Below are 24,819 nucleotides of genomic sequence, written 5' to 3'. Positions count from 1 at the left end.
CCTGATATATCTTGTAAATTGCACTCGGTTTGATATTACATTTTCAGTTAATTTACTTGCAAGATATAATTCCACACCAACTCTAAGACATCGAAATGGTATTAAACATGTCATTCGTTACTTTCGAGGTATGATTGATTTGAGATTATTTTATCAACATGGACCAAGTCCATAATTAGTTGGATATATGGATGCAGGTTATTTTTCAGATCTACACAAAGAGATCATTGCAATTCATGAGAAGAAAAGTGAAATTGATATAAAAAAGATACGGTCAAGTGATAATCTGGCAGATTTATTCACTAAAGCATTACCAACTACAACATTACCAACTACAACATTTAAGAAGATTATGCAGAACATTGGAATGCGGAAACTTAAAGACCTATTATTATGCACTTTTTATGAGAAGTAATGTCTTGAAAACTTGTACTAATTGTACTTTTTTTCTTTCGCTAAGATTTTTTTCATTGGGTTTTCTTTTGCAAGGTTTTAATGAGACAATCCTAAGGTATTTGGCGGTACACATAAATACTGTACTCTTTTTCCTTATCATTGATTTTTTTTCTCATAGAGTTTTTCCTTGGCAAGGTTTTAACGAGACATATTCTTTATATATGATCATTCAAATTAAGAGTGTTATAAATCGACTTGTATGATTACTTTTAGCCGTCATAATTGACTTTACTTAGTCATTAATTATAAAGGTTCGTAATCGTCATAATTGACCTCCCGTAACTGTCAATTATGACCGTCCGTAACCGTTATAATTGATCATCTTTAACTGTTAATTATGACGGCCAAAATTATCTCTATATTTCTATATATATATATATATATTATTCAAGATTTTCAATATAAAATAAGAAAAACCTATCTCTCACGTTTAACATCTCTCTTTTGCTCCATCTGTTTTTTTCGTTAGTTTGATACCATTCAACACATTATTAATGAGCGAAGCACGAATTGATTGAAACGACTTACATAGTAATCTTTGATTATTTTACGATCTAATCAACGTAAACACCTTCCTTCTTTTTGTCGATTGTTGACGCAATTACGCAAAGTACAACCTCTCTCTCTCTCTCTCTCTCTCTCCAATGACAGGGTAAAGCGATGGTCCTAAGAAATTAAGCCCTCTCTCAGACTTTGGCTCTTCGAAACGGCGACATTTGTTTGGTTGTGTTTGGGTTCGGCCATGGCAGATTCCTCCAAACAAGAGGTGGTCCAGCTGATCAAGCGCTTCGGGGCTTATCTCACCATCAAGATTTCCAAGCTCCTCCCGATCTCCCTCCAAAACCTGGTTCATCCTTCCTTTCCTTTTCCAATTTCTGAGCTTTTTTTTTTTTTTATCTGAGATTCCTAGCGGATCTGGTGCTCGTTTCGTGTCAAGAATACATCGTTGATGCCAAGATTTATATTGTCATCTAATGTATTTGTTACTTTATGCTCTAATTTAAGTTTCATCTTTTATTTTTGCCGTTCGGTACATGTTTGAAACTTTGAGTATTCTGGGTTTAGATAGAAAACATTGGTGTTTAAACAAACAGCTATTAACAATTATAGCTATTTCTGACGATGAAATTTCCGATATTCTAGTGTCGTAGATTGCTCGAATAAAGGGCGTGTCTTCGCAATTTATATGAATTAAATTAAATTTGGAGTAGTTTTAGTGATAATTAGAAGCTTTACGCATTGGGTATCACCTTTGAATTTAAGCTTATGAAGCCTAATGTTCATTACTTGAGGTTGGAATTAGATACAAAACAAAATTTTCTTTCCCCCTGAAATTTGTTATGTTGGCACTTCTAAACAAAAAGTTTATTATGTTGGGTGGCATCATGTTTTTAATTATTGTATCAATACAAGTTTTTTTTATTTTTATTCTCCCTTTACATTGTTGTGGCGTTTCTAACGTGAAAGGAGTAATTTTGTTGCCCCCAACCTCACCGCCCAGCGGCCCCCCCCCCCGCCCCGGGGCTGGGTGTCCAAGCATTTTTTATAGGTAAAATAATGATTTATTAGTACTAAAAAACTTATCAAAAAATTATTAATACTAAAAGAAATAGTTTCCCTGTACATAGAAAATATATAAGAATTTCACCTAAGGAAAAACAAGCTATGCTGGTTAGGACCACTATCGATTGGAAGAGAGTGTTAAGAAAGGATGTCTTGAAACCTTGTGGCTTGGCTCAATTGATAAAGGCCTTGGTCTGGTGGTATACTCCATCTAGGTCTAAAGTTTGAATCCTTTTGGGTGCAAACAATTTCTAGGGGCTATTGAACTGAGGGAATTTCTCTCTGAATTACCCCAAGGTGCACTTGCAGGAAATTTCTTGCCGTCTGCTCCCCAAGGGATTAGTTGGGACTTTGTTCTCGGACGCACAATGCCAATCAAAAAAAAGAAAGAATGTCTTGAGTTCCAATGAATTATCGCAATCTTCAATACAGCAATAATCTCTCTCTTGGTACAGACCACAGTAAGCATGAAGGGGCCATCCTCCACAATAGCGTGCACAGGTGGCATTGAAACTGCCCTTTTTGACAGTTAATAGATCCACTCGACATGGATACAAAACAATGTGAACAGTTCCACCTCCCAATCATTAGCCTCCTTGACAAATTTAACACACCAAGGACTAGAAGTTTTGGTTATTTGATAGACAAATTTTGAATTGGTCTAGTCCTTGGTGTGTTAAATTTATGATTCTCCTTGACAAATTTAACACACCAAGAAGAGACACAAATTTAACCAAAGGATCCACTTGCCTTGGTCGAGCAACCTCCCCAAGCTCTACCATACTTTTGAGTCTAAAATTGTTCTCCACAAAGTTGAAAAATTACTTTGACTGGAAAAATTACTCCTGAAAAAGTTGAAAGAATTTTCCTTTTGGTTCCCCGAGAAAGGTTTTTTATTCTTGTGGAATGCACTTTTTCTCCCAATGTGTAATATTTTTCCTAATTAAATTAATTCTTGAAAGACTACAAAAGCTACTACCTCCAAGGATTAAATCAGCTGCACAATCTGTAGTCCTTCCAAAAAGGAGGGAATTGAAGTCTATTGGACCTATAACCGTAAACTTGTAAGCTTAATGAAATGCTTTCAAAAGTATCTTGGTTACTAGCACTCTCTCAAAGGAAAGAAAGAGATACAGAAAAATGGGGATGACGTCTATGAGAAAAAATAAGCTTCGATAGGCTTTCCTTCTTAGTAATGTTACACAGCTCCTCACAATTCTTAGTTTTTATCCATGATTAGGAATTATCATAAACGGAGTTCTCCATTTTTATCTGTGATTAGGAATTATCATAAACACAACTTTCAACTATGTAGCAGGATTCACGATCTGTTGGGGCCATTGCGGGGCTTGCTGTTGCAATAGTCTTCACTTGGAGGCTTTTGAGATCACCTAGTCAACCTCAAAGAAGGCAACCCAAACGGCAAGCTGGTACACCCGGTAGTTCTGGTGCCAATACCAATTCAAATGCAAATCTGGTAGTTCCTGGTGTTTCTTCATCCTTGGAGGATTCAAGAGCACAAACTGTTGTTGACGAATTCTTTCTGTCAGGGAAGGTTAGTGACACTAGTGTAGAGTTATTTGCACCACACTTAAAATATATATTGCTCTTTGTTGAGATAATCTTAAGTTGCTATCTTCCTCCTTTTCAGCCAACTTTGGGGCAAATTGTGAGGCAGAAATTGAGTGAAGGAAGAAAGGTAATTGGCAGATGCTCTAGGATATTCTTGTAAGCTAACCAAGATCATGTTGTTTTGCTTATTACTTTATTGTTATTTACAGGAAGGGCTTAAGGATGTAGTAGTAATTCTCAAATTGCCACAAAGTTGAAACTAAAATCCTTAATAAAATATAGTTTGCTTTTTTAATTTTTGTCAATGTGACTATTGGTGATTTCTCTATGTTGAGTGAAGGTCTTCTACAATCTCAATGGTCATGCAGGACATAGCATGGATCTTCTTTGTATCAATGAAGTAAACAAATATAATAAGATAAATTCACATTGGTCACATACTATGCATGGTCTGTTCTAAAATAGCACTGGTTGCTGATAAGTTTCTGTTTCAGTCTCCAAGGTCTGATTCTTATGCTTTACAATTATTTCATACTTGGAATGATACTAAAGAATCTAACGGGGGGAAACAAGAATTATATATGAAAACTAGAATACTATCTGGAAAGATATTTAAATGCTAAATTCGACAGACTTTAGAGGCAGTTGACCAGGAATTCCACTCTGTAACAATTTGTCACAGGATGTTTCGATCGGTTCTAATGATGTTTTGATGTTTCTATTCCGGGTTTGGGTTCTGTAACCTGCTGAAGTTTTTGAAGGACGGTTCAGCTTTTGATGTTTCTATTCTGGGTCAGGTCCACAAAAATAAAGGACCTGACTGCCACAACTGTGGAGGGCATTGAGATCTTTGACACATGACCTCCTTGGCCCTGGAGATTTGACCTCCCTGGCTTTTTTGGGGCATTTCATAAGCGTTTTGTTAGAAAATTCAATGGAATGACCTATTTGATAACGGCTTAAACCTCAAGGATCCATTTGATAAGATCGAAAGATTAAGGAATCTTTTGATAATATATCAGAGAGTGATTTTGAATTTTTGATACTTTCTCTATTTAATATTAATTGAAAACCCAACAAGGTTTTGGATTATTCAGCAAAGCACAATGAATGGTTTTTATGTTTTCCTATCTAATATTTGGTTGTGGAAATAATGTGTAGATGTTAGCAAAGGGACACCCATGGACATTCAGAAGTTAAAGTAGTTCTTATTTACTTCAGACCATTCTCAACAAGATTTAACACCTACTTTTCAATAACCCAAGTTTGTAACTGAATCTAGTTTGGTCTAGTTTGGTGAACAGACTATGGTGTTAGATTGATGTTGAGAGCAAGAGTATGATGCTCTGATTGTTGAAATAATATTTACTTTTGGAAGTAGAGTGCCCATACATGTATATAGTGAGCTGCAGATTGGAATGCATGAAATGCAAAGTGGGATTCATGTCTGAACACACTAAATTTTTTTTGGATAGTTAATAAGAGAATTTTATTCCAAGTAAATAGGCATAGCCTAAGTACACAGGAAGTATACAAGAGAATACACATAAAAACAAGCTATAACAGAACACGACTAAAACAGACCATTACAAAAGTTCCCATCCCTTACAAGATTCTTCACCCAAAAACTTACAGAATCTTGTAAGGTCTTGAATCCCTTGATGCATCCATATTTTTTATTCCAGCTAAAGCTCCCATGTGAAACGTGAGTACACTTTAAAGTTAGGCTGCTCTTGTTGTTCTGGATGTGTGAAGTTTGATTTTTTCTTTCTTTTCTTTTTTTTTTTTTTTTTAATTCCATGTTGTAAAAACTAACCCAGCATTCTTTATTGTTCTGGATGCGTGAAGTTCACCCTGCTATCATTCTACCATCATTTTATATCTAGATGCCAACACCCACAAGATCAGCTTTTTCTCTATTTTAAGTGGTTGGGAGCCTCCTGTTCTACTCCCTGATTACAGTGCTTCTCAGCTCTCTACTGGTTGTTATGAAAATTAACTTCAAGCAGAGTTTTAACTGCAATAAATTCTGGTTTGCTAGTATTCAATACTTTCTGAATAATTTTTTTCTTTTTGCTTATTCACTTTGCGACTGTTATTTATGCAGGTAACCTGCCGTTTACTTGGAGTAATTCTAGAGGAAAGTAGTCCAGAGGAGATTCAGGTGGTGTAACTCTCTGTTTAGTGAACTTTGTTCTTGTAAAAGCAATCTGGAAAAGGATTGATGTTGTTTTCCATGGTCATGGCAGAAACAAGCAACCGTTAGGTCCCCTGTGCTGGAAGTACTGCTGGAAATCACAAAGTTTTGTGATCTATATCTCATGGAAACAGTTTTGGATGATGAAAGCGAAGTGCGTGGGTCCTGTTAACTATTTCATTGTGATGGTTACCCATAATTTTTCTGAGAATGTGTTGTGCCATGTGATGTGCTTAATAGTGCCAGTATGCAAGTTTTCCATTGCTTAACCATATTTACTCATTGCGCTCTTACCCTTGTACTTTTCTGCACAGTTTAGCATGTTCAGCATTTTTTAACTTAAATTTACAGTGCTGATACAATAACATAGGATTAATTTTTTCCCAAATCTAGAATATTAAAAAAGAAACATAGTATTTACTAATGTTTGTGGCTAACATTACTTGCCAAAAGAAGAAGTTGTGGCTGACACATTTTAGCTTGCTTCCCGTTTGCTTGGGGTTCATGTTCATGTTGTATGTTTATATTTCAAGGATTCTACAGTGTTATATTGCCATATTCTTTATCTTATCGAGAAATGATTTGTACAAGCCCCAAATAGATTAGCCCCATGCAAGCCCTTGTAAAAAAGTGGACCCCACCTTAAAAAAGTGTAAAAAAAACTATTATTTATTAGTGGACCCACTTTTTTTTTACGAAGGGCTTGTCTGTATGGAGCTTGTACCTAGCATTACTCTTTCTTTATCACCTAGGCTGACTTTTGGTCTGCAAATTTGTCCCATCTACGGATACAAGTATGGTCATGTTGACATACAAGAATCTAAGACCTAATTGTTTTCTTATAAAAAATAATGTAAGATCTAATAATTGGTTAATGTTTTGCGTTAAAGTCTCTAAAACTGATATTCTAGTATCAGCATGGTTGGGGTTCTGTTATGCTAGTTGCAGTTAACTTTTAGTGGCTTAAAATAAAGTTCATTCTGCCGACTGCTCTATTCCAGTGTTTTCTTGCATCTATATTATAGTTTATGATTTAGACATTAAATAATTCCGTTGTCATTTGTGCTATGAACTTTTGTCTACAGAGAAAGGTTCTTCTGGCTTTAGAAGATGCTGGGATTTTCACATCTGGTGGTTTGGTCAAAGACAAGGTAAATAAATGTGGTTTTTCTTGACATTAATGTGACCATTATCTATTGACAATCTTAGTTTAGTGCTGTGGACTTCCTGGGTATGCATTTACTATCCGTGCGTATGTCCATGCTAACTACACACCATGTATCTATGTACCAATGTACGTGCCCAATCTGTCTACCTTGATAACAAGAATGTCTTCAGCCTTCTGTGAAGTAGTGGGACACACCTTACAAAAAGAATAACGAACTGTCTCTCACTGGACAAGTTTGGCTCATTTATTTTATTTTGAATGACCTTGGCTGAAATCAGAATCTAGGAAAATTATGAGAAGGAGACCTGATACTCCAGGGCTGCTGATTGGTTTCGATTGAGATTGATTATACTTGGTGAGAAAACCCTTGGCGTGATCAACTGGGAGTATTACTGTAGAAAAACAACAGTGAGCCTAAATATGGGCATAATCTTGTCTAGAAAGATTAGAACTCTGCTACATGATCTTACGATTTGGCTTGTCAATTATATTGGCTAAGATTGCCAACAAGAGACTAGATGCGGCAATGATGTATCCTTGTTCTGGTTGTAGGAAGTTAGGAACAAAATTCGAGATCCATAGCCACTAGGGGACTCTGGAATTTTTTTCCCTTTTCTGATCGACGAAAGAACTCTGGATATAAATGAAGAAATTATGCTTTCTGATTAGCATTCACCATTTCAGATTACATGTTTCTTCTTATTTTTACTTGTACTTAAAAAGAAAAAATTCTTCTTATTGTTATTATGTTTCATATTTCTTCTAATGTCGTGATTCATGTGAAATGCATAGCAGGTTCTTTTCTGTAGTACAGAGATTGGTCGATCGTCTTTTGTACGGCAATTGGAACCCGACTGGCATATTGACTCAAATCCTGAAATCATCTCTCAGTTATCTGTACGTTATCTCCACTAGTCATCATTTTATAGTTGTTGATCTGCACTCATGTTCATAATGTTTTGGTGTCAATATACCTAGCCATCAAAATGTCTCTTCTAAATTTTATTGTCTCTGTTACAGAGATTCATCAAATATCAACTTCACATATCTCCTAACAGACCCGAACGGACTGCTCCAAATGTATTCAGCACCCCATCCTTGGAACAGTTCTTTGGATGTGTCTAAGTTCTAACTCTGAAAACCAGAAAAAGATGGTAATATATTTTGGAACTTTTGCTAGGTTGCCTTCTCTCCCCTATGGATTTTATTCATAACTTGGAGTTTCTGTTCGATAAAAGCTCGATGTTCTTTGTATCCTCATACGGCTGGTATTCAGATGAAAACTTGTATTTCCTTCCCAATGTTTTTAAGGGAGAGAAGTCTTCGTTGCTTGTAATTCGTGTAATAGATTTGGTCTACATCCGAACTTGATCATCGGAAATCTCATCAAATGGAAGGTCTTTGTAATTTTTTTTTTTTTTGGTGATAAAGGTCTTTGTATTTTAGTACAATAAACATAGGCGTTCCACAGTTATGGTTTTGCAATATTTTGTTCTTTTCTTTGTCATTGTAACCTAGGTAGAGGTAGGCCTGAAACGCAGCCTGGCACAACTGGGGTGCTTGACCTGCACACACACATTCAAGGCACCAGATCGAATCAACCTGATCTAAACAAAATGAAATTGGGTCGACGCCGTATGACCAAACCTTTACAACCAAAAAAAAAAAAAAAGAAAAAGAATTTACTTTCTACACATCGATTTACGTAATATTTCTATCATTTATCTTAGGATTTGATGAAAACAATAATATCATATTCTCGATCTCAAGAGAAGATCCAAAAAAGAAATGAAAAAGAGCTTGTGAATTGAAGATAATGAGGGTAAAGAACTGCATTTTAGCTCTTGGTCTTTTTCTTCGCCCTTGATTGTGATTTTGTGTTGTTTTTCAGGGGAGTGAGATGCATAATTCTTCTTTTTTGGGTTTTGTTGGGGCTTGAAAGTCCGTTTCATTCAAGATTTGGGTTACCTTCTTCGTTGAGTCTTCAATGGGAGAACAATGAAACGATGTTGAGAAAGAAACTAATCTAGTCCTTGGAAGTGCATTGGCCTTGGGGGATGAATCCTTGGGGTGGGTTACCCATGAGGTCAAGATTGGTGTGGAGGAGCTCCTCATAAGCATGGTTTATGATTTCAACTAGAGAGAGAGAAAATTGTATCGGGAATGAAAAGATAGAGAAACCGGCTTTTGATAGTCAGGTTCAAGTGACGACCAAACATTCATTGGATCTGATAGAGTTGAAACTGACTTTTGAGGTCAATTCGACTTTTTTAGGTTGGGTCTAATCAGGTCGCACGAGTTGATCGGCGCATCGGACTTCTTGCACAGGCCTAGGTAGAGGCAGATTGGCTAGTTTTACTTGGTTTCTTGAGCACATTGGAGGGGTTTCGGTGCTAACTTTATTAATATATTCTAATTAATTTCCCATAATAAATGTTGGCTTTATTTCTTAACCACTAATATATATATATATATATATTCTAAACCACCTAGTCTCCCATGAGATCGAAGGAATAAGATCCTCTCCAATTGCCATTGCCTAGTTTAGTGTCAAATATTTGCAGTGAAATACAACAACAACTTGCTCAATTCAATTCCAAGGGGGTAAAAATAGTGACAAGTATCTTTTAAAATCCCTTCAGCACCCTTGTATCCTATCGATACTAGTGGAATAGCCTATATATACATAATGGTAAAAGGGGCCCTCTATAATCAACTTGATCTTGTTGCTCTGAGCAACAAACATGGATGAACCATTTTAGTATGCATCCGGATGGCCCGCCTTTCGATTGAAAAATAATGTCGATGAAGACATGTAGGTGCACTATTACAAGTGGATATTGTCACTTTCCATGAATTTTCCATTTATCACTCAGCAATGGAACTTATTTCTTTTTTGGGGATTTGCGAATCAAATGATATTTTTGTTCTGATTTTTGCCTCTTCTTCTCCCTCTAAACTAAACTTTTTCTTTTCATAATGGTTAAGTTCTTCTTAGTAGTATCAATGATAAAAGTTGAACCCTAGATTCTCGTATTTCTTGAAAAAATGACTTGATTGATGGGACTTGCTATGCTACTCAGGAGATTGATATTAAAATGTTTCTTTTTAAGACGTATTGATTTGACCCCATAAGTGAGACTACCACCCCAAAGCATGTTGTCATCAAAAGCATAATCTCGTATTTCTTTTATAGAATCTCCTACTTGTCCCAGAGTAACTAGAAATATATTCTTTAACTATAAGGAATTTAGTCCAGATGTAGGATACCTATCTATAAGTTTTCACAACTCAATCATATATAATGGAATCATCAAAGATTTGACATTTTCAAACTATGTGTAACTTACTATAGGTTCAAGAAACAAAGAGAATGTGTGTACGAACAAGATATCCATCAACAAGAAGAAAGAAAATGATTGAGTAGAGGAACTTCTGAACATTTATCATTAGAATAATAATATCACATCTTTTAAATGTCATTCTTAATCATAATTATAGATCTAATGGATTTTAAGTGATTTTTAAAAGTCATTCTTAATGATAATTATAGATCTAATATGATACTCTCATCCTATCACAATATGCCATATAATTAAAATTTATTAAATAAGCATCATTTTAATTGACACGACATCTTATGATATGATGAAAGTACCACACATGTATTCTGAAAATACCTAATAGTTACTATAACAAGATTGAGAATGAAAAAAAAAAATTATCTTGTAAATAAATTTTATCAATTTATCATTAAAATATTTATTACACTACTAAAATAGAAGGAATAATAATAAGCTTAGATTTTTCTTATAACTATTTTACCATTTATTGCAAATAGCGTAAAGTTATATAAAATTGAGATTTTCTTTAAGGGTGCCATATTGAAGAACAACTCTTACCAGACTCCAAGGATGTTGACTCAAGACTTGTTGAAGTTGTTCCTATTACGTAGGAGTAGGATATGGTGATCCTGTAATCAAATATTTGAATTTTAAGTATTATAGCCATCTTGTGTAAATCAAGTATTTGAATTTTGAATACTTGACAATAGCCTAATGACAACAGTAATTTAGGCTTTCTGTTTTTCACCAGTATTGTATATAAACTCATCCATGTACATGTTTATGATATAGTGAAAAATACTTTAGTATTACCTCTATCTTGTTATTCTACATGGTATCAGCTTTAGCCACTTGACCTACGTATCTCCATGTCCTCTCCTTCCTCAACTATGTCAGACCCCTCTTTCTCTGTTATTTCCCCTCTTGTCACTCCACCAACTATTAATGTCACTAAGTTGTCCTGTGATAACTATCATGTCTGGAAAGCTCAACTTATCCCTTTCTTCCGTGGCCAAGGTCTCTTCGGGTATATTGATGGCTCCATCCGCACCCCTTCTAAATACATTGATTTCACCAACCCTGACTCTAATGAAATTTCTCTTGTACCAAACCCTGTCTATGAAAATTGGCTTCGGCAAGATGCTATTATTCTCGCTGTTCTCTTCTTTACCATTATTGAAACCATCTTGGTTCAGGTTGTCTCTAACACAACCTCTGCTAGTGTCTGGCAAGCACTTGAAACATCCTTCTCCTCTCAATCACGGGCCCGCATAATTCAGTTATGCACGGATCTTGCCAATGCCCGCAAAGGTGCTCTTTCTACTACTGACTATTTTAGGCAGATTAAATGTGCCACTTATGAACTTGCCATTGCTGGGCACTCACTTACATGTGATGAGTTCGTCACGTACCTTCTTTCCAGTCTTGGACATGACTATGACCCTTTTGTGACTACTATCTCTGCTCGCAAGGATCCTGTTACCTTGGAGGAGTTTTACTCTCTTCTCCTCACTAAAGAATCCCGCTTGTCTCTTAATACTCAACCGCTACCACCTGCATCTGTCAATGTTGCTACACGACAGAATTCCCAAAATTATTCATGTGGTCGTGGTGGATATTGAGGCAGTGGTGTGGTTTTCGTGGGAGTTCTCAACAATTTCCTCCTTCTGGTTATAGCCAATCCACCCGTAATGCTATTATCTGTCAAGTCTGTGGTAAGTTCGACCACACCACGAAAAAATGTTTTCATAGGTTTGACATAACATATGCTACAAATTCTGATCAGCGCAATGCACTAGCCTTGGTAGCCTTAAGCTCTTCACAGGTCGAACCTGATTGGCACCCTAACACTAGCACCACCCATCATCTCACCAACAACATAGCCAATCTCAATCTACGAAGTAAAGATTATGATGGTCTTGATCAAATTCATGTAAGCAATCGTGCAAGTTTGCAAATTTCCAAAATCGGTTCCTCTTTATTTCTACTTCTGCTAAACCATTCATTTTAAATCAAGTTTTACTTGTTCCTGACATTAAAAAAAATCTAGTTTCAATCCAACAATTCTGCAAAGACAATAATGTTTATTTTATCTTTCACCATGATTTTTTTGATGTTAAGGATTACTTGGGGAGACTCCTTCATCGAGGGTTGTTTAGAGACGGACTCTATTTTTTCTCTCGCTTTGCAGCCTCTCTTCACCCTCGCTATTTTCTGCCATTTGTGCTTCCTACTAGTTATGGCATCAATGTCTTAGTCATGTTTCTACTCCTGTCGTCAACCAAGCCGTGTCAGATTTCACTCTTCCTCTTTCCAATAAAGACTCTTTGATGTGCTCAGATTGCCAACATGCCAAGAGCTGCTCGCTACCCTTTCGATCACATCATCATCCATCCAAGTTTCCTCTTGATTTGGTTTATAGTGATATATGGGGGCCAGCATCTGTTCTTTCAAATTCTGGTTGCCGCTATTATGTCTCATTTTTAGATGATTGTACAAAATTTTTGTGGCTTTTTCCCCTTAAATTAAAAATCTGATGTCGAGTCTATTTTTATTTAGTTTCAATCCTATGTTGAACGCCTTTTTGAGTGCAAAATTAAAATGTTTCAATCCGATTGGGGCGGTGAGTTTCTTAAATTAACCAATCATTTCAAAAATACTGGTATTCAACACCGAATAGCCTGTCCCCATACTCATCAACAAATGGGTGCCATTGAACGGCGTCATAAATAAATTGTTGAGGTTGGTTTATCACTTCTTTCCCATTCACATCTACCCCAACAATTTTGGGAAGATACCTTTGTTACAGCCGTTTATTTGATAAATCGACTCCCTACTCCCATCTTACAAAATAAATCACCTTACCAAATGGTTTATCACTCTAAACCTGACTATCATTTTCTTAAAGTTTTTGGATGTGCATGTTGGCCTTACCTACGTCCATTTAATAAACACAAAATTGATTTCTACTAAAAAAACGTGTATTTTCATAGGTTACAGTCTCAACCATCATGGTTACAAGTGTCTTGATCTCGCAAGTGGAAAAATATATGTCTCTCGTCACATAATTTTTGATGAAAAATCCTTCCCGTATACACAGCCACCTACAATCAAGTCCACACCCAAGTCCAATACAGTTGCTCGGTCCAATACAGTTGCCATCTACAGGTACCTTGCAAACATCATCGCAGCCTCCAACAATTTGTTCAGCGCCATCAACATCCAATCATCCATATGATGAGGCTCCTTCCTCCAGGCCACTTCCTCCTTAGAATGCATGTCAGCCAATACACCACAAGACTACCAGTGCAGTCCAACCAAACTCTACTAATACGCATGCCATGACTACTAGATCCAAGAATAATATTCGTAAGCCTAAGCATGTACCAGATGGCAGTATCGTGCACCCTCTTCCCAGAGCTCTACTTGCTGCCATTGCAGAAGATAACAGTGAGCCTTCTTACTACACTAAAGCCTCAAAACACAGTCATTGGCGTAATGCAATGAAACTGGAGTTTGATGCTTTACTTAAAAATCAAACTTGGGACTTAGTTCCTCCTAATCCGCATGCTAATGTCGTGGGCTGCAGATGGATCTTTAAGATCAAACAACATGCCGGTGGAGTTGTTCAGCGCTATAAGGCACGACTGGTGGCCAAGGGCTATCATCAACAACATGGTATTGATTTCCATGAAACTTACAGCCCTGTCATTAAACCTGCAACTGTATGACTTGTTCTCTCTATTGCGATTTCTAGAGGTTGGTGTCTTCGCCAAATTGATATACAAAATGTCTTTCTCCACGGTTCACTACAATAAGAGGTTTTCATGGTTCAACCTCCAGGCTTTCAACATCCGCAGTATCCTCATTATCTTTGTCGACTTAAAAGTTCCTTGTATGGACTGCGTCAAGCTCCAAGATAGTGGTTTGCTCAACTAACCGATGCTCTACTATGGCTTGGGTTTGTTGACAGTAAGGCTAACTCCTCATTATTTATCTATCGCTCTCAATCTCAGATAATATTTTTCCTCATCTACGTAGATGATATCATTATTATAGGATCCGATCCTCAACTAATCAACACCTTGATCACTACTTTACATAAAGAATTCGCAGTCAAAGATTTGGTGCAGCTATCTTTTATCTAGGCGTCGAGGCTTTACACTCTACTGATGGCCTATACTTAACTCAACGTAAATATATAGTCAAACTATTGAAACGGTCCAAAATGGATAAATGCAAACCATGTGTCATATCTACTACTTCACATATCTCAGTCACTGATGAAGGTGATTTTGAAGATCCGTTTCTGTATTGGAGTATAGTTGGAGGATTGCAATATTTATCCTTCACGTGGCCTGATATCGCTTACTCAGTTCATTGAGTCAGCAAGTTTATGCATAATCCAAAAGTGTCTCATTGGCAAACAGTGAAAAGAATTATGAGGTTCTTGAAGCAAACGATTTCACAATGACTTTTTATTTCACGTCACACCTCACTTCGATTTCAAGCATTTTCGGATGCTGACTGGGTGGGTGATCGTGACTATCAACGTTCCGTAGGAGCTTACTGCATATTTCTTGGCCATAATTTAGTGTCTTGGAGATGCAAGCAACAGAGTACGGTGGCCTGAAGCAGTACTGAGGCAGAATACAAATCACTCGCAAATGCTGTAGCTGAACTACTGTGGTTGCAATCCCTCATGGTAGAACTTGGTATTCACCTGTGTTATGGTGCGACAACATTGGGGCAACTTATTTAAGTGCCAATCTTGTGTTCCATGCACAAACAAAGCACATCGAAATAGATTTTCATTTCATTCGTGATCTTGTCGCCAACAACAAGCTTTTAGTTCGGTTCATCAACAGCCGAGACCAACTCGCTGACCTCCTCACCAAACCACTAGCAGCTTCTCATTTCAAATTGTTAAGTTTTAATCTCAGTGTCTGAAATCTTTCCCTGTGATTGAGGGGGGCGTAGTGAAGAACAACTCTTACAAGACTCCAAGGATGATGACTCAAGACTTGCTAAAGTTGTTCCTATTACGTAGGAGTAGGATATGGTGATCCTGTAATCAAATATTTGAATTTTAAGTATTATAGTCATTTCGTGTAAATCAAGTATTTGAATTTTGAATACTTGACAATAGCCTAATAACAGCAGTAATTTAGGCTTTCTGTTTTTCACCAGTAGTGTATGTAAACTCATCCATATACATAGGGTTGTAAATGAACCAGTCTGTTTGATAGTCCGCTCATTACTCGCTCAGTTAAACTCGAATCGAATTTGACTCGAAAAAAAAAACTCGTTTGTAAAAACAGATACCTACTCGATTTGTAAATGACACATACTCGACTTAACTCAACTAAGGCTCGTTTAGGCTCATTTGTTTATGCTTGAGTCGACTTGTTAGCCCGACTCGATTAAAACTCATTCATATATTGATAAATATATACATACACCTATGTATATATACATATACATGTATATATATGTATTATATTAATAATATAATATGTAATCTAATTACTTATGTCTATATAGTAAAAATACTTCATAGGTATATTTTATAATTTGTATAATAATTATTCAATAAAATTTAATAATTTCATATACTAATATGTGGGAACTATATATGAAATAGATATATGCTATCATATTAAGTATATGTATTAATAATATATATAGGTAGGCATATAATATATTTTTATTTTGGATAAATATCAACTAGTTAGATATTAATTATTTATAAATTTTTTAAAATTTTATAGTTCAATAGAGGTTCTACTTATTGTATAAATTTAATATTAGTTCTTTTATTTTATTTATTTTATTTATTAATTATTAAATCTTATTAAAAAAAAAACCCAATTCAAGCTCGAGCTCGAGCTCGAACAAAGAATAAAAAAAATCTCGAGCTTGAGCTCGAGTATTTTGAGTCGAGCCGAACTCGACAAGCTAAAGACTGGCTTGACTCGGTTCGATTACAGCCCTACATATACACATTTATGATTTAGTGAAAAATACTTCAATATTACCTCTATCTTATTATTCTATATGCCACTACATGCCTGGAGAGAGTACTAATTTATAAAAATAATAATAATAAGAAGAAGAAACGCACCCATCAACGCACTCTTTCAGTATATTTCTGTCTGTTCAGCATTATTCTTTCTTTAATAAAATAAATTTATACTTGTATAAAAAATATTTTTAATAAAGTGACGTAATTATATTAATTGGTTAAAAAATATTTTATGAAAGAGTTGAGATTTAACATGCAATACAATAATTGCAGGAAAAATGATCAAAGAGGATTGTTTAACCCGTAATATAGTTGAGATTTAAAGATCTTATATTATATATTATATTAGAATCATTGAGGAGTACACAATATATTTCATAGCATATGTTTTAAAATGAAAGTATTTTTATAAAACTTTTTTACATTTATAAGGTATTTTATAAAAATACTTCTCACTTTAAAAATAGTTGTGAAAAGTTCAAGTTTTAATAAACAACAGACTATCATCAACAAAAAATAGATATGAAACACAAACCACACCTCGAGCAATAGGAACACCATGAATAATATGTTTACTTTCAACATTGCTAACCAAACAACTGAGAACTTTAGAACATGATAGAAAAAGATAATGACTCAATGGGTCACCTCGTCGCAATCTTTTAGATGGATAAAATCTCTCTTAAGGCCCCCCCCCCCATCCACCAAAATAGAGTAAGAGACAATACACTCCATTATAAGAGATATCTAATGTCCATTGAGGCCTACCTTCTTCATCACCATTTGTAAAATACTCTATTCAACTCGATCATATACTTACTCAGATCCAAATTAACAGCCATATAAGACTCATTACCATGTACTTAACAATGCGTGATATGGATAACCTCAAAAGCAGCAATGATATTATCAAAAATTAGACAACCAGGAATAAAAGCACTCCATGTTGGGGAAATAGTACAGTGTATATTATTTTTTAAGTCTATTAGCCAAGACCTTAGATAAGATCTTATACAAGACATTGCACATCCTAGTAAGCTTAAAATCTGAATATTTTACAGCATCTATCTTTTGGAATCAATACAATGAATGTATGATTGATAGAACCAAGAGGTAAATGCTCATTCAAACACTTTAGCAAAATAGAAATTACCTCGGGCCCACAATATCCCAATGATCTTGATAAAAAGATGCTGCATATCTATATGGTTTAGGTGATTTCAAATGATGCATTTGAAATAAAAGCTTGGGTGATCTCCTCTACTGTGAAAGGCTTGTCTAAATCCTGATTCATAACAATTGTAATTTTGAGCACAAGCACACTAGAACACTTGCTACTAGCATTAGGATTTGAACTTTTGAAAAGATTGTGAAAATATCTATGAAAAACTTCCTTAACACAGTGTAAGTTATGCTAAATATAACCATGTTCATGTTCCACCTTGAAAAGATTTTATTTCCCACACAAAACACAATGTGTGATCTTGTATTATATAAAGTAAACAGTACAATCATTACATTAAACACAAGTATTACAATGATGAAATCTATACACTAATTTTGCTAACATTCCAAAACTACTCCAGATCTTGATGCACGGTTTACAGCTATCATGACTTTCCTTGTGGTGATTGTGTTGAATTAGTTGACTGGAGGGCTCCAGTTGTATCCTTAACACCCTCCCCCCCTCTACCTTAACAAGTTGACTGGGGCAGGCAGGGTACACAATGAGCTTGGAGTGGAAAAAGGTGAATTGGGATCGAGAGAGGCTTTTGGTAAAAACATCTGCAAGCTGGAGATTTGAGGAAATGAAGGAGACACTGAGGGGTCCAACAACCACTTTTTCAATAACAAAGTGATAATAAAGGGCAATGTTTGGAGTGAGTTTGAGTGACAAGATTAAAGGACATGAAGATAGCACTCTGATTATCAAAGAGAAGTGTGGTAGGAGATGGAGGATGAATCTTGAGTTTTGAAAATAAATTGAGCAACCAAGTAACTTTTGAACCTGTTTGAGCAAGAGCTCTATATTCATACTTGGCAATGGATCTTGACATTGTGAGCTATTCTTTTGCACTCCAAGAGATCAAATTTGAGCCAAGACAGATGACGTAACCTGAAGTTGATCGACAAGTGTCAAGGCATCCTGCCCAATCTGCATCTGAGTATGCCACAAGTGGAATTGAACGTTGTGAAGAGAGGTTAAAACCAAAGGTTATTGTGCCTTTGACATATCTAAGGATTCTTTTGACAACTCTATAGCGATCATCAGTCGGTGCATGCATGAACTGGAAAACTGTATTGACAACATAAGAGAGAACGAGTCTTGTAATGGTGAGATATTGAAAAACACTAACCAAGGATCGATACAAGGTAGGATCAGAAAATGCTAAACTTGTACTATCAGCTTCTGACCAACAACCATTGGAATAGAAACTAGTTTGCAATCTACCATGTATGCATGTTGAAGAAAATTATACACATATTTAGTTTAAGAGAGAAAAAGGCAAGAAGAAAGGGACTAGAGTTCAACGTCTAGAAAATAATGGAGTGTGCCAAGAACCTTGATGCAATAAGTATGACTGAGTTGACTAATTAAAATTTCAAGAAGCTTGTTGTTGTTGTTGGTGATTGCAATATCATCTACATAGAGAAGTAGATAAATAATGCCTGCTAGATGGTGATAAACAAAAAGTGAAGAGTCAGCTCAACTACATTTAAAACCAAACTGATTAGAAAGTTGCAAAACTTCTTAAACCAGGCATGTGAGTCTTAATTTAATTCATAAAGAGCCTTGTGGAGGCGACAGACATGAGAAGAATGTTTAGGGTTGATATAACCAGGGGGTTGCTCCATGTATATTTCTTCAAAGAGTGAGCTATGGAGGAATGCATTCTTAACATCGAGTTGTCTTAGGTGCCAATGAAATGATGCAGTAAGAGACAAGACAATGCATGCAGTTGAAGCTTTGACCACGAGACTAAAAGCTTCATGAAAATCCTAACCAAATAATTGTGTATAACCTTTGGCAACTAAGCAAGCTTTGTAATGCTCGATAGTGCAATTAGAATGAAGCTTAGTGTGAAAGACCCATCCACAACCAACTACACTCTTATTGGAAGGTTGAGGTATCAATGTCCAAGTTTGGTTTTAGTGCAGAGCACGTATTTCCTTATTCATTGCAACTATCCACTTAAGATGCTTTGAAGTTATCTTAAATCATTTAGGTTCTTTGATGGCAAGTAGAGAATGTAGGAAATAAGATGGAGAATGTAGTTGCAGTGCATGATAAGCTTTAGGCTTTGTGATACCTGCTTTAGCCCTTGTGACCATTGATGAATGTTAGTGTTCAAGGATGGTATTGGTAAGGGGTCAGAGACTTCAAGTGGCACAAGAGTTGCAAAGGAAGTTTTAGCAATGGAGGAAACAGTGAGAGTATTATCTGAGGAAGAGTAGCAAATTAGTGAATTAAGAGCACAAGAAAGGCAAGCTAGCAATGTAGATGGTGGAGTAAAAATAAATGGAGAAGGGGTATCAGAAGAATGGATGATTGGTGCAGTAGAAAATGGTGATTCAAAAAAGGTAACAAAGTCATGAACAGAGGAGGGATGAGATGGTTGAGTTTCAATAAAAGGAAAATTTGTCTCATCAAATGTAACATGACTAGAGACATATACACGCTGTCTATTTCAAGCAAGACAAAATTTTGTGAGAATTATAATCACGTAGACAAAAGTATGAAACATGGAGTAAGAAGGGGTTTTACCATAAAGGAGCTCATATGGAAATCGACCATTGAGAAGATGAGTTAGGAGTCGATTGATTGTGAAGACTGAAGTGGAGAATGCCTCAACCCATAGAGAGGCCATAGAGAGGCAAGAGCATGAGAATGAAACAAAAGAGTAAGACATATTTCTGTGATATGACGATGTTTGCATTCAGCCTTTCCATTTTGTGTAGGTGTGTATGGACAAGAAAAATGTTTTTGTATGCCATGATCATCTAAGTAAGATTTAAATTGATTATTAGTGAACTCGGTTCTACCATCACATTGAAACGATTTAATTTTAGAAGAGAATTGATTTTCAACAACTTTGTGAAACCAAAGGAAAACTGTGAAGAAATCAGCTTTGGTTTTGAAAGGATAAAACCATGTGAATCAAGTGTGATCATCAATGAAAATGGCATAAAAATGAAAACCATTGATGGAGGTTATGGGAGATGGTCCCTAAAGGTCACAGTGAATTAATTCAAGAATGTTAGGGAGGCGAATTTCACTTAGATATAATGGAAGTATATGAATTTTGCCTTGTTGACAACTTGAACATAGACCAGGGTTTGGCAAGACAAAAGTAAGAGATAAATGACCAGTTTTATTCAAAATACTGAATACATTGTTTGAGACATCCCCTAAACAGGCATGTAATATAGAAAAAGAGGCACGCAATTTATTGTTGGTAAAACTAGTCATAAAGGTTCGATGTCATTGGTCAAGAATGTAAAGGCTATCAACACATCTACCTGCTCCCAACTCTAGTCCCGTGGCAAGATCTTGTATAATGAAACCAGAGTGAACAAATTTAATTGAGCAATGATTGTTAGTATTGAGCTTACTAATGGAAATAAGATTGTTGGTGATATGTGGAACAACAAGAACATCATGTAAAGAAAGAGAAGGGGTAGGTTTAAGGGAAGCAATAGTGTATAATAGAGAGAATATCAACATTTCCAACTATAACTTGATCATTGCCTGAGTATGAAGTAGATTGATTGAGTTGTATGGAATCATTGGTCATATGGGAGGAGGCACCACTATCAGTATACGAATCTGAGTTACAAGGTTCATGTGATGTACTGCAGCATTGGACCAGTTTTACCACATATTTGACATGTTGTTCTAGGTTGATTTGAAGTAGAAGAGGATTTTGAAGTGATGGCTTTGCTATTGTAGTGTTGGCAAGCACCATTATTTTGATTATTACGAGTACTACCTCTTGAATGGTGTCCACCACGATGACTAGTACAACCCCCTCGTTGAGCAGTAAAGGCCACAACATTTGTAGTATTATCAGTAAAAGACTTAACAAAGAAGTCATGACTCTTAACTTTGGGAATGATATCCTTAAAGTAAGGCAATGATGTGTGAGACAACATAGTGGTAGAGAAAGTAGAAAATTCAGAACCTAGACCATGTAGGAAACAATGAACTTTGTCTGTGTAATCAATATGACAACCCATGGTAGCAAGTTGATCACAAAGAGTCTTGAAGGCTCAAGAATATTCATTTGCAGTACGAGTACCTTTCTTCATCAATTGAAGATCATCCTTGAAGCGTAATTCTCTTGCTTTGGATTTGTGAGAGAAAGAGTGCTCAAGAGCAATCCACGTATCATGAGAGGTTGTTAGGCCAAGGACTGCACTCATTGCCTCTTCAAAAAGTGAGGAATACAGTAGACTAAGAATCAATTGGTCAGTTTGCTTCTAGGAGAGATATTGAGGATTCAGAACATAGACATTATCTTGGGATATGGTAGGTGAGGGTGGTGAGATTGTTCTATCAATATAGCCAAGTAAGTTTTGATTAGTAAGTAAAGGAAGAAACTGACTTTTCCAAAGCTGATAATTGGTGGAGGTGAGTTTGATAGAGATCATATGAATCATTGTATTGATTACATTTAACACAAAGATTACAATACTAAAATATATACACTAATCTTGCTAACATTCTAAAACTACACCAGATCTTGATACAGGATTTGCAGCTGTCATGACTTTCCTTGTATATGTAATTATGCTGAGTTAGTTGACTAGAGGGCTCTAGTTGTGTCCTTAGCACACCTGAATTATCAAATTTTATTTCCTCCTTTAGTTAGCACACAAATGAAAAATCTTAATATTGTAATCCCCACCTTTAAGCCAATCTTACTTTGTCCGTTGTTTCCATTTGATATTAGAATTTTCTAACTCACTGTTAATTTCCTTTTTAATATGTGTTATTAGAGTAAGTTGTGTAGTGGCTTACTTTAATAACAATAAGGACAACTCTGTTTGCAAAAATTCAACCGAGAACTTTCCAACATTAAGTTAGCTATATCCCAAGTTCTAAGTGCTTTTTGACACATATGTAGTCTTTAAATAAGGACTTCAAGAATACCATCAACCAGGGTTGTCCCATTCCAAGAAGAAATCACATTCTGCAACCTTAACTTCCAGTGAGCTTTATATCGTCATATTTTACTCTTATAATTCAAACTGGAATTAATGTCAGAAAAGGTAAAATATAAAGGATTATGATTAGATGTAGAACTCATAAAAAAATGTACTGGTTGTCACCCAATCTTGATTCACCATTGCACAATCTAAATGTTTAGCCTGCACAATCTAAATGTTTAGCATTCACAAATTTCAAACTACCGCCAATTTTTTTAGCATGCTAAGCTAGTTAAATAAAATCTCCAATACTAACCAAGGTTGGTGACAAGAAACTCGAATGTCTTAACAGTCCCTAACTTTCACTTTGATAAGCCACATCAGCATGACCATAGAACCTTGTCAACATCCACTTAAAGGTGTTTCCTACCTTTGATACTTCTACATGTATGTGGTGCATAGAATAATTTATAAGATCAAATATAAAATCATCTGACTAGAATAAAGCCAAACCACCACTTGCACCAATACCCTTTACCTCAAGCAGATTAGAGAAACCCAATTTAAGCTTAACTCCTTCTAGTATCTGTCTCTATAATTTTGTTTCAATTAGAAGCAAAATTGACGGCCTCTTAACCCTTACCAACTGGCAAAGGCTACAAACTGATCGATTGTTCTAAGCCCTCCATAGTTCCAACTAATGAGACTCATGATTCCCTACGGTGCTGTGTAACATCCTCCACCGATATAGTAGTGTCAAATCCAACATTCTTCAAAAGAAATTGCCTAGATCTAGTATGATGTTGTTTATGAATCTTATTTGGCTTTAGGCACACAGATGCTATTAATCCTAGACTCCTTCCACCATTCAAAGCTAATGAAGCAACAAACAGGGGAGGATTTTCCTTTCCAACACGAGCTTGTTTTTTCCATGTTTTTTCTGCAGCTACAAGATCACTACTTGATTGAAAACAAGCCTTAGCCGATTGAATCCCTTTGCTCCCATGACCTTCAACATTTCCCATAGCCAAAACATCAACTATTTCATCAAAGGAACCAATAACATTCGACTCTAAAGCATCCCCTGTACTCCCATCACCTTTAGTAAATCCCATCACCGAATCATCCTTGGTTGCCTTAGAGGAAACAAGTACATTAGGCTCTAAAGTATCCCTATGAGTAACTGCATGATTACACAGTTTGAATTTATTAGATATGATGATAGGACTACACAAAAAAATGCTTCCCCCTTCTTTTGCCATAACTGTCTTATGTTGTAGAACCTCTGATAGTTGAGGAATTGGGGAGGATACTGGATTGACTCAATCGAGGGCTGATGCACCAGTAGTTAAGGGAGCATGAATCCAAGAACCATATTAATCTTTAGAGGAGATACCATGCAGTGTTATTTTGGTAGATACCATCCCTCTATTTCAGCAATGACACAAATGAGGATACAAGGAAGATCATTATTGATATTGCTAGGATTCACGGGTCTAACAGCTTTGAACATTATTACTGATATCATGTGAAGGCATTCATATTTATTACTGATCGAGTTTGGTATAAAATTAGTAATTGGAAGCCCAAGTTCCTCTCCCAGGCAGGCAATGAAGTTTTGTTGAAAGCAGTTATTCAAGTCATCCCAACCTATAACATGAGCATTTTCCTATTACAAAAAATTCTATGTTCACAGCTTAATAAAATTATGCAGAGGTTTTATTGAGGTCATCAAGAGAGTGTTTCTAAAATTCATTAGATGAGGGGGGAGAATATGAGATTTTCTAAGACTTCAGGTGGATTGGGATTTAGAGACTTGGGTTGTTTTAATAAATCTCTATTGGCAAAACAATTATGAAGGCTTATGAATAATCCTTTTCTCTCTTTCAGATATGATTTTATGGGCTAAATACTTTTCAGAATGAACTCCATTTTCTGCTGGTTTATCTCACAAATGTTCTTATCTAAGGAGTTTGTTATCAACCAAGGATCTTTTTTTAGATGGTTTGTTTTGGAGGGTTGGAAATGGGAAAATTATAGGTATTTTGATGGACAAATAGTGGCCTAAAAAACATATTTTATGGTTCAGTCTTTTTCTTAGAAGCTTGCTGCAAGTGCCACAGTGGAGGCTCTAATCAACCCCCACACCAGAGATTGGGATTTTCAGTTGGTACATCACAACTTTAAAATTGATGAGGCTGAGTTGATAATAAATATACCCCTACGTCATTTGTTGTCAGAAGATAAAATCATTTGGAGAGGCACTTCTTCAGGTTACTTCACTGTGAAGAATGCTTATCATATGAAAAATGAAAGAGCTATGCAAAATATGGGTGGTTCTTCA

The 24,819-nt window shown here is 35.9% G+C and overlaps 2 protein-coding genes across 4 annotated transcripts; both read left to right on the top strand.

Annotated features, from left to right (window-relative positions):
* Positions 1-927: 927 nt before the first annotated feature.
* On the top strand, positions 928-8,375 carry LOC122303837 (peroxisome biogenesis protein 22-like). Of its 3 annotated transcripts, none has more exons than XM_043115815.1 (8): positions 940-1,303; positions 3,335-3,574; positions 3,671-3,718; positions 5,699-5,755; positions 5,841-5,942; positions 6,874-6,939; positions 7,752-7,853; positions 7,977-8,375. In XM_043115815.1, the coding sequence occupies exons 1-8, from the start codon at positions 1,199-1,201 to the stop codon at positions 8,079-8,081; spliced, it is 825 nt and encodes a 274-aa protein (XP_042971749.1). In that variant the 5' UTR covers positions 940-1,198; the 3' UTR covers positions 8,082-8,375. The 3 variants fall into 3 exon arrangements, with proteins under 3 accessions (XP_042971751.1, XP_042971749.1, XP_042971750.1); XM_043115816.1 differs by having other exon boundaries at positions 947-1,303; positions 3,338-3,574; XM_043115817.1 differs by lacking the exon at positions 5,841-5,942 and having other exon boundaries at positions 928-1,303.
* Positions 8,376-13,641: 5,266 nt separating this feature from the next.
* On the top strand, positions 13,642-14,031 carry LOC122304626 (uncharacterized mitochondrial protein AtMg00820-like). The gene has a single exon (XM_043116885.1). The coding sequence runs from the start codon at positions 13,642-13,644 to the stop codon at positions 14,029-14,031; it is 390 nt and encodes a 129-aa protein (XP_042972819.1).
* Positions 14,032-24,819: the final 10,788 nt, after the last annotated feature.

This window comes from Carya illinoinensis, chromosome 3 (assembly GCF_018687715.1).
Source record: "Carya illinoinensis cultivar Pawnee chromosome 3, C.illinoinensisPawnee_v1, whole genome shotgun sequence".
Taxonomy (NCBI): Eukaryota; Viridiplantae; Streptophyta; class Magnoliopsida; order Fagales; family Juglandaceae; genus Carya; species Carya illinoinensis.
This window is presented reverse-complemented; position numbering and strand designations above follow the sequence as displayed.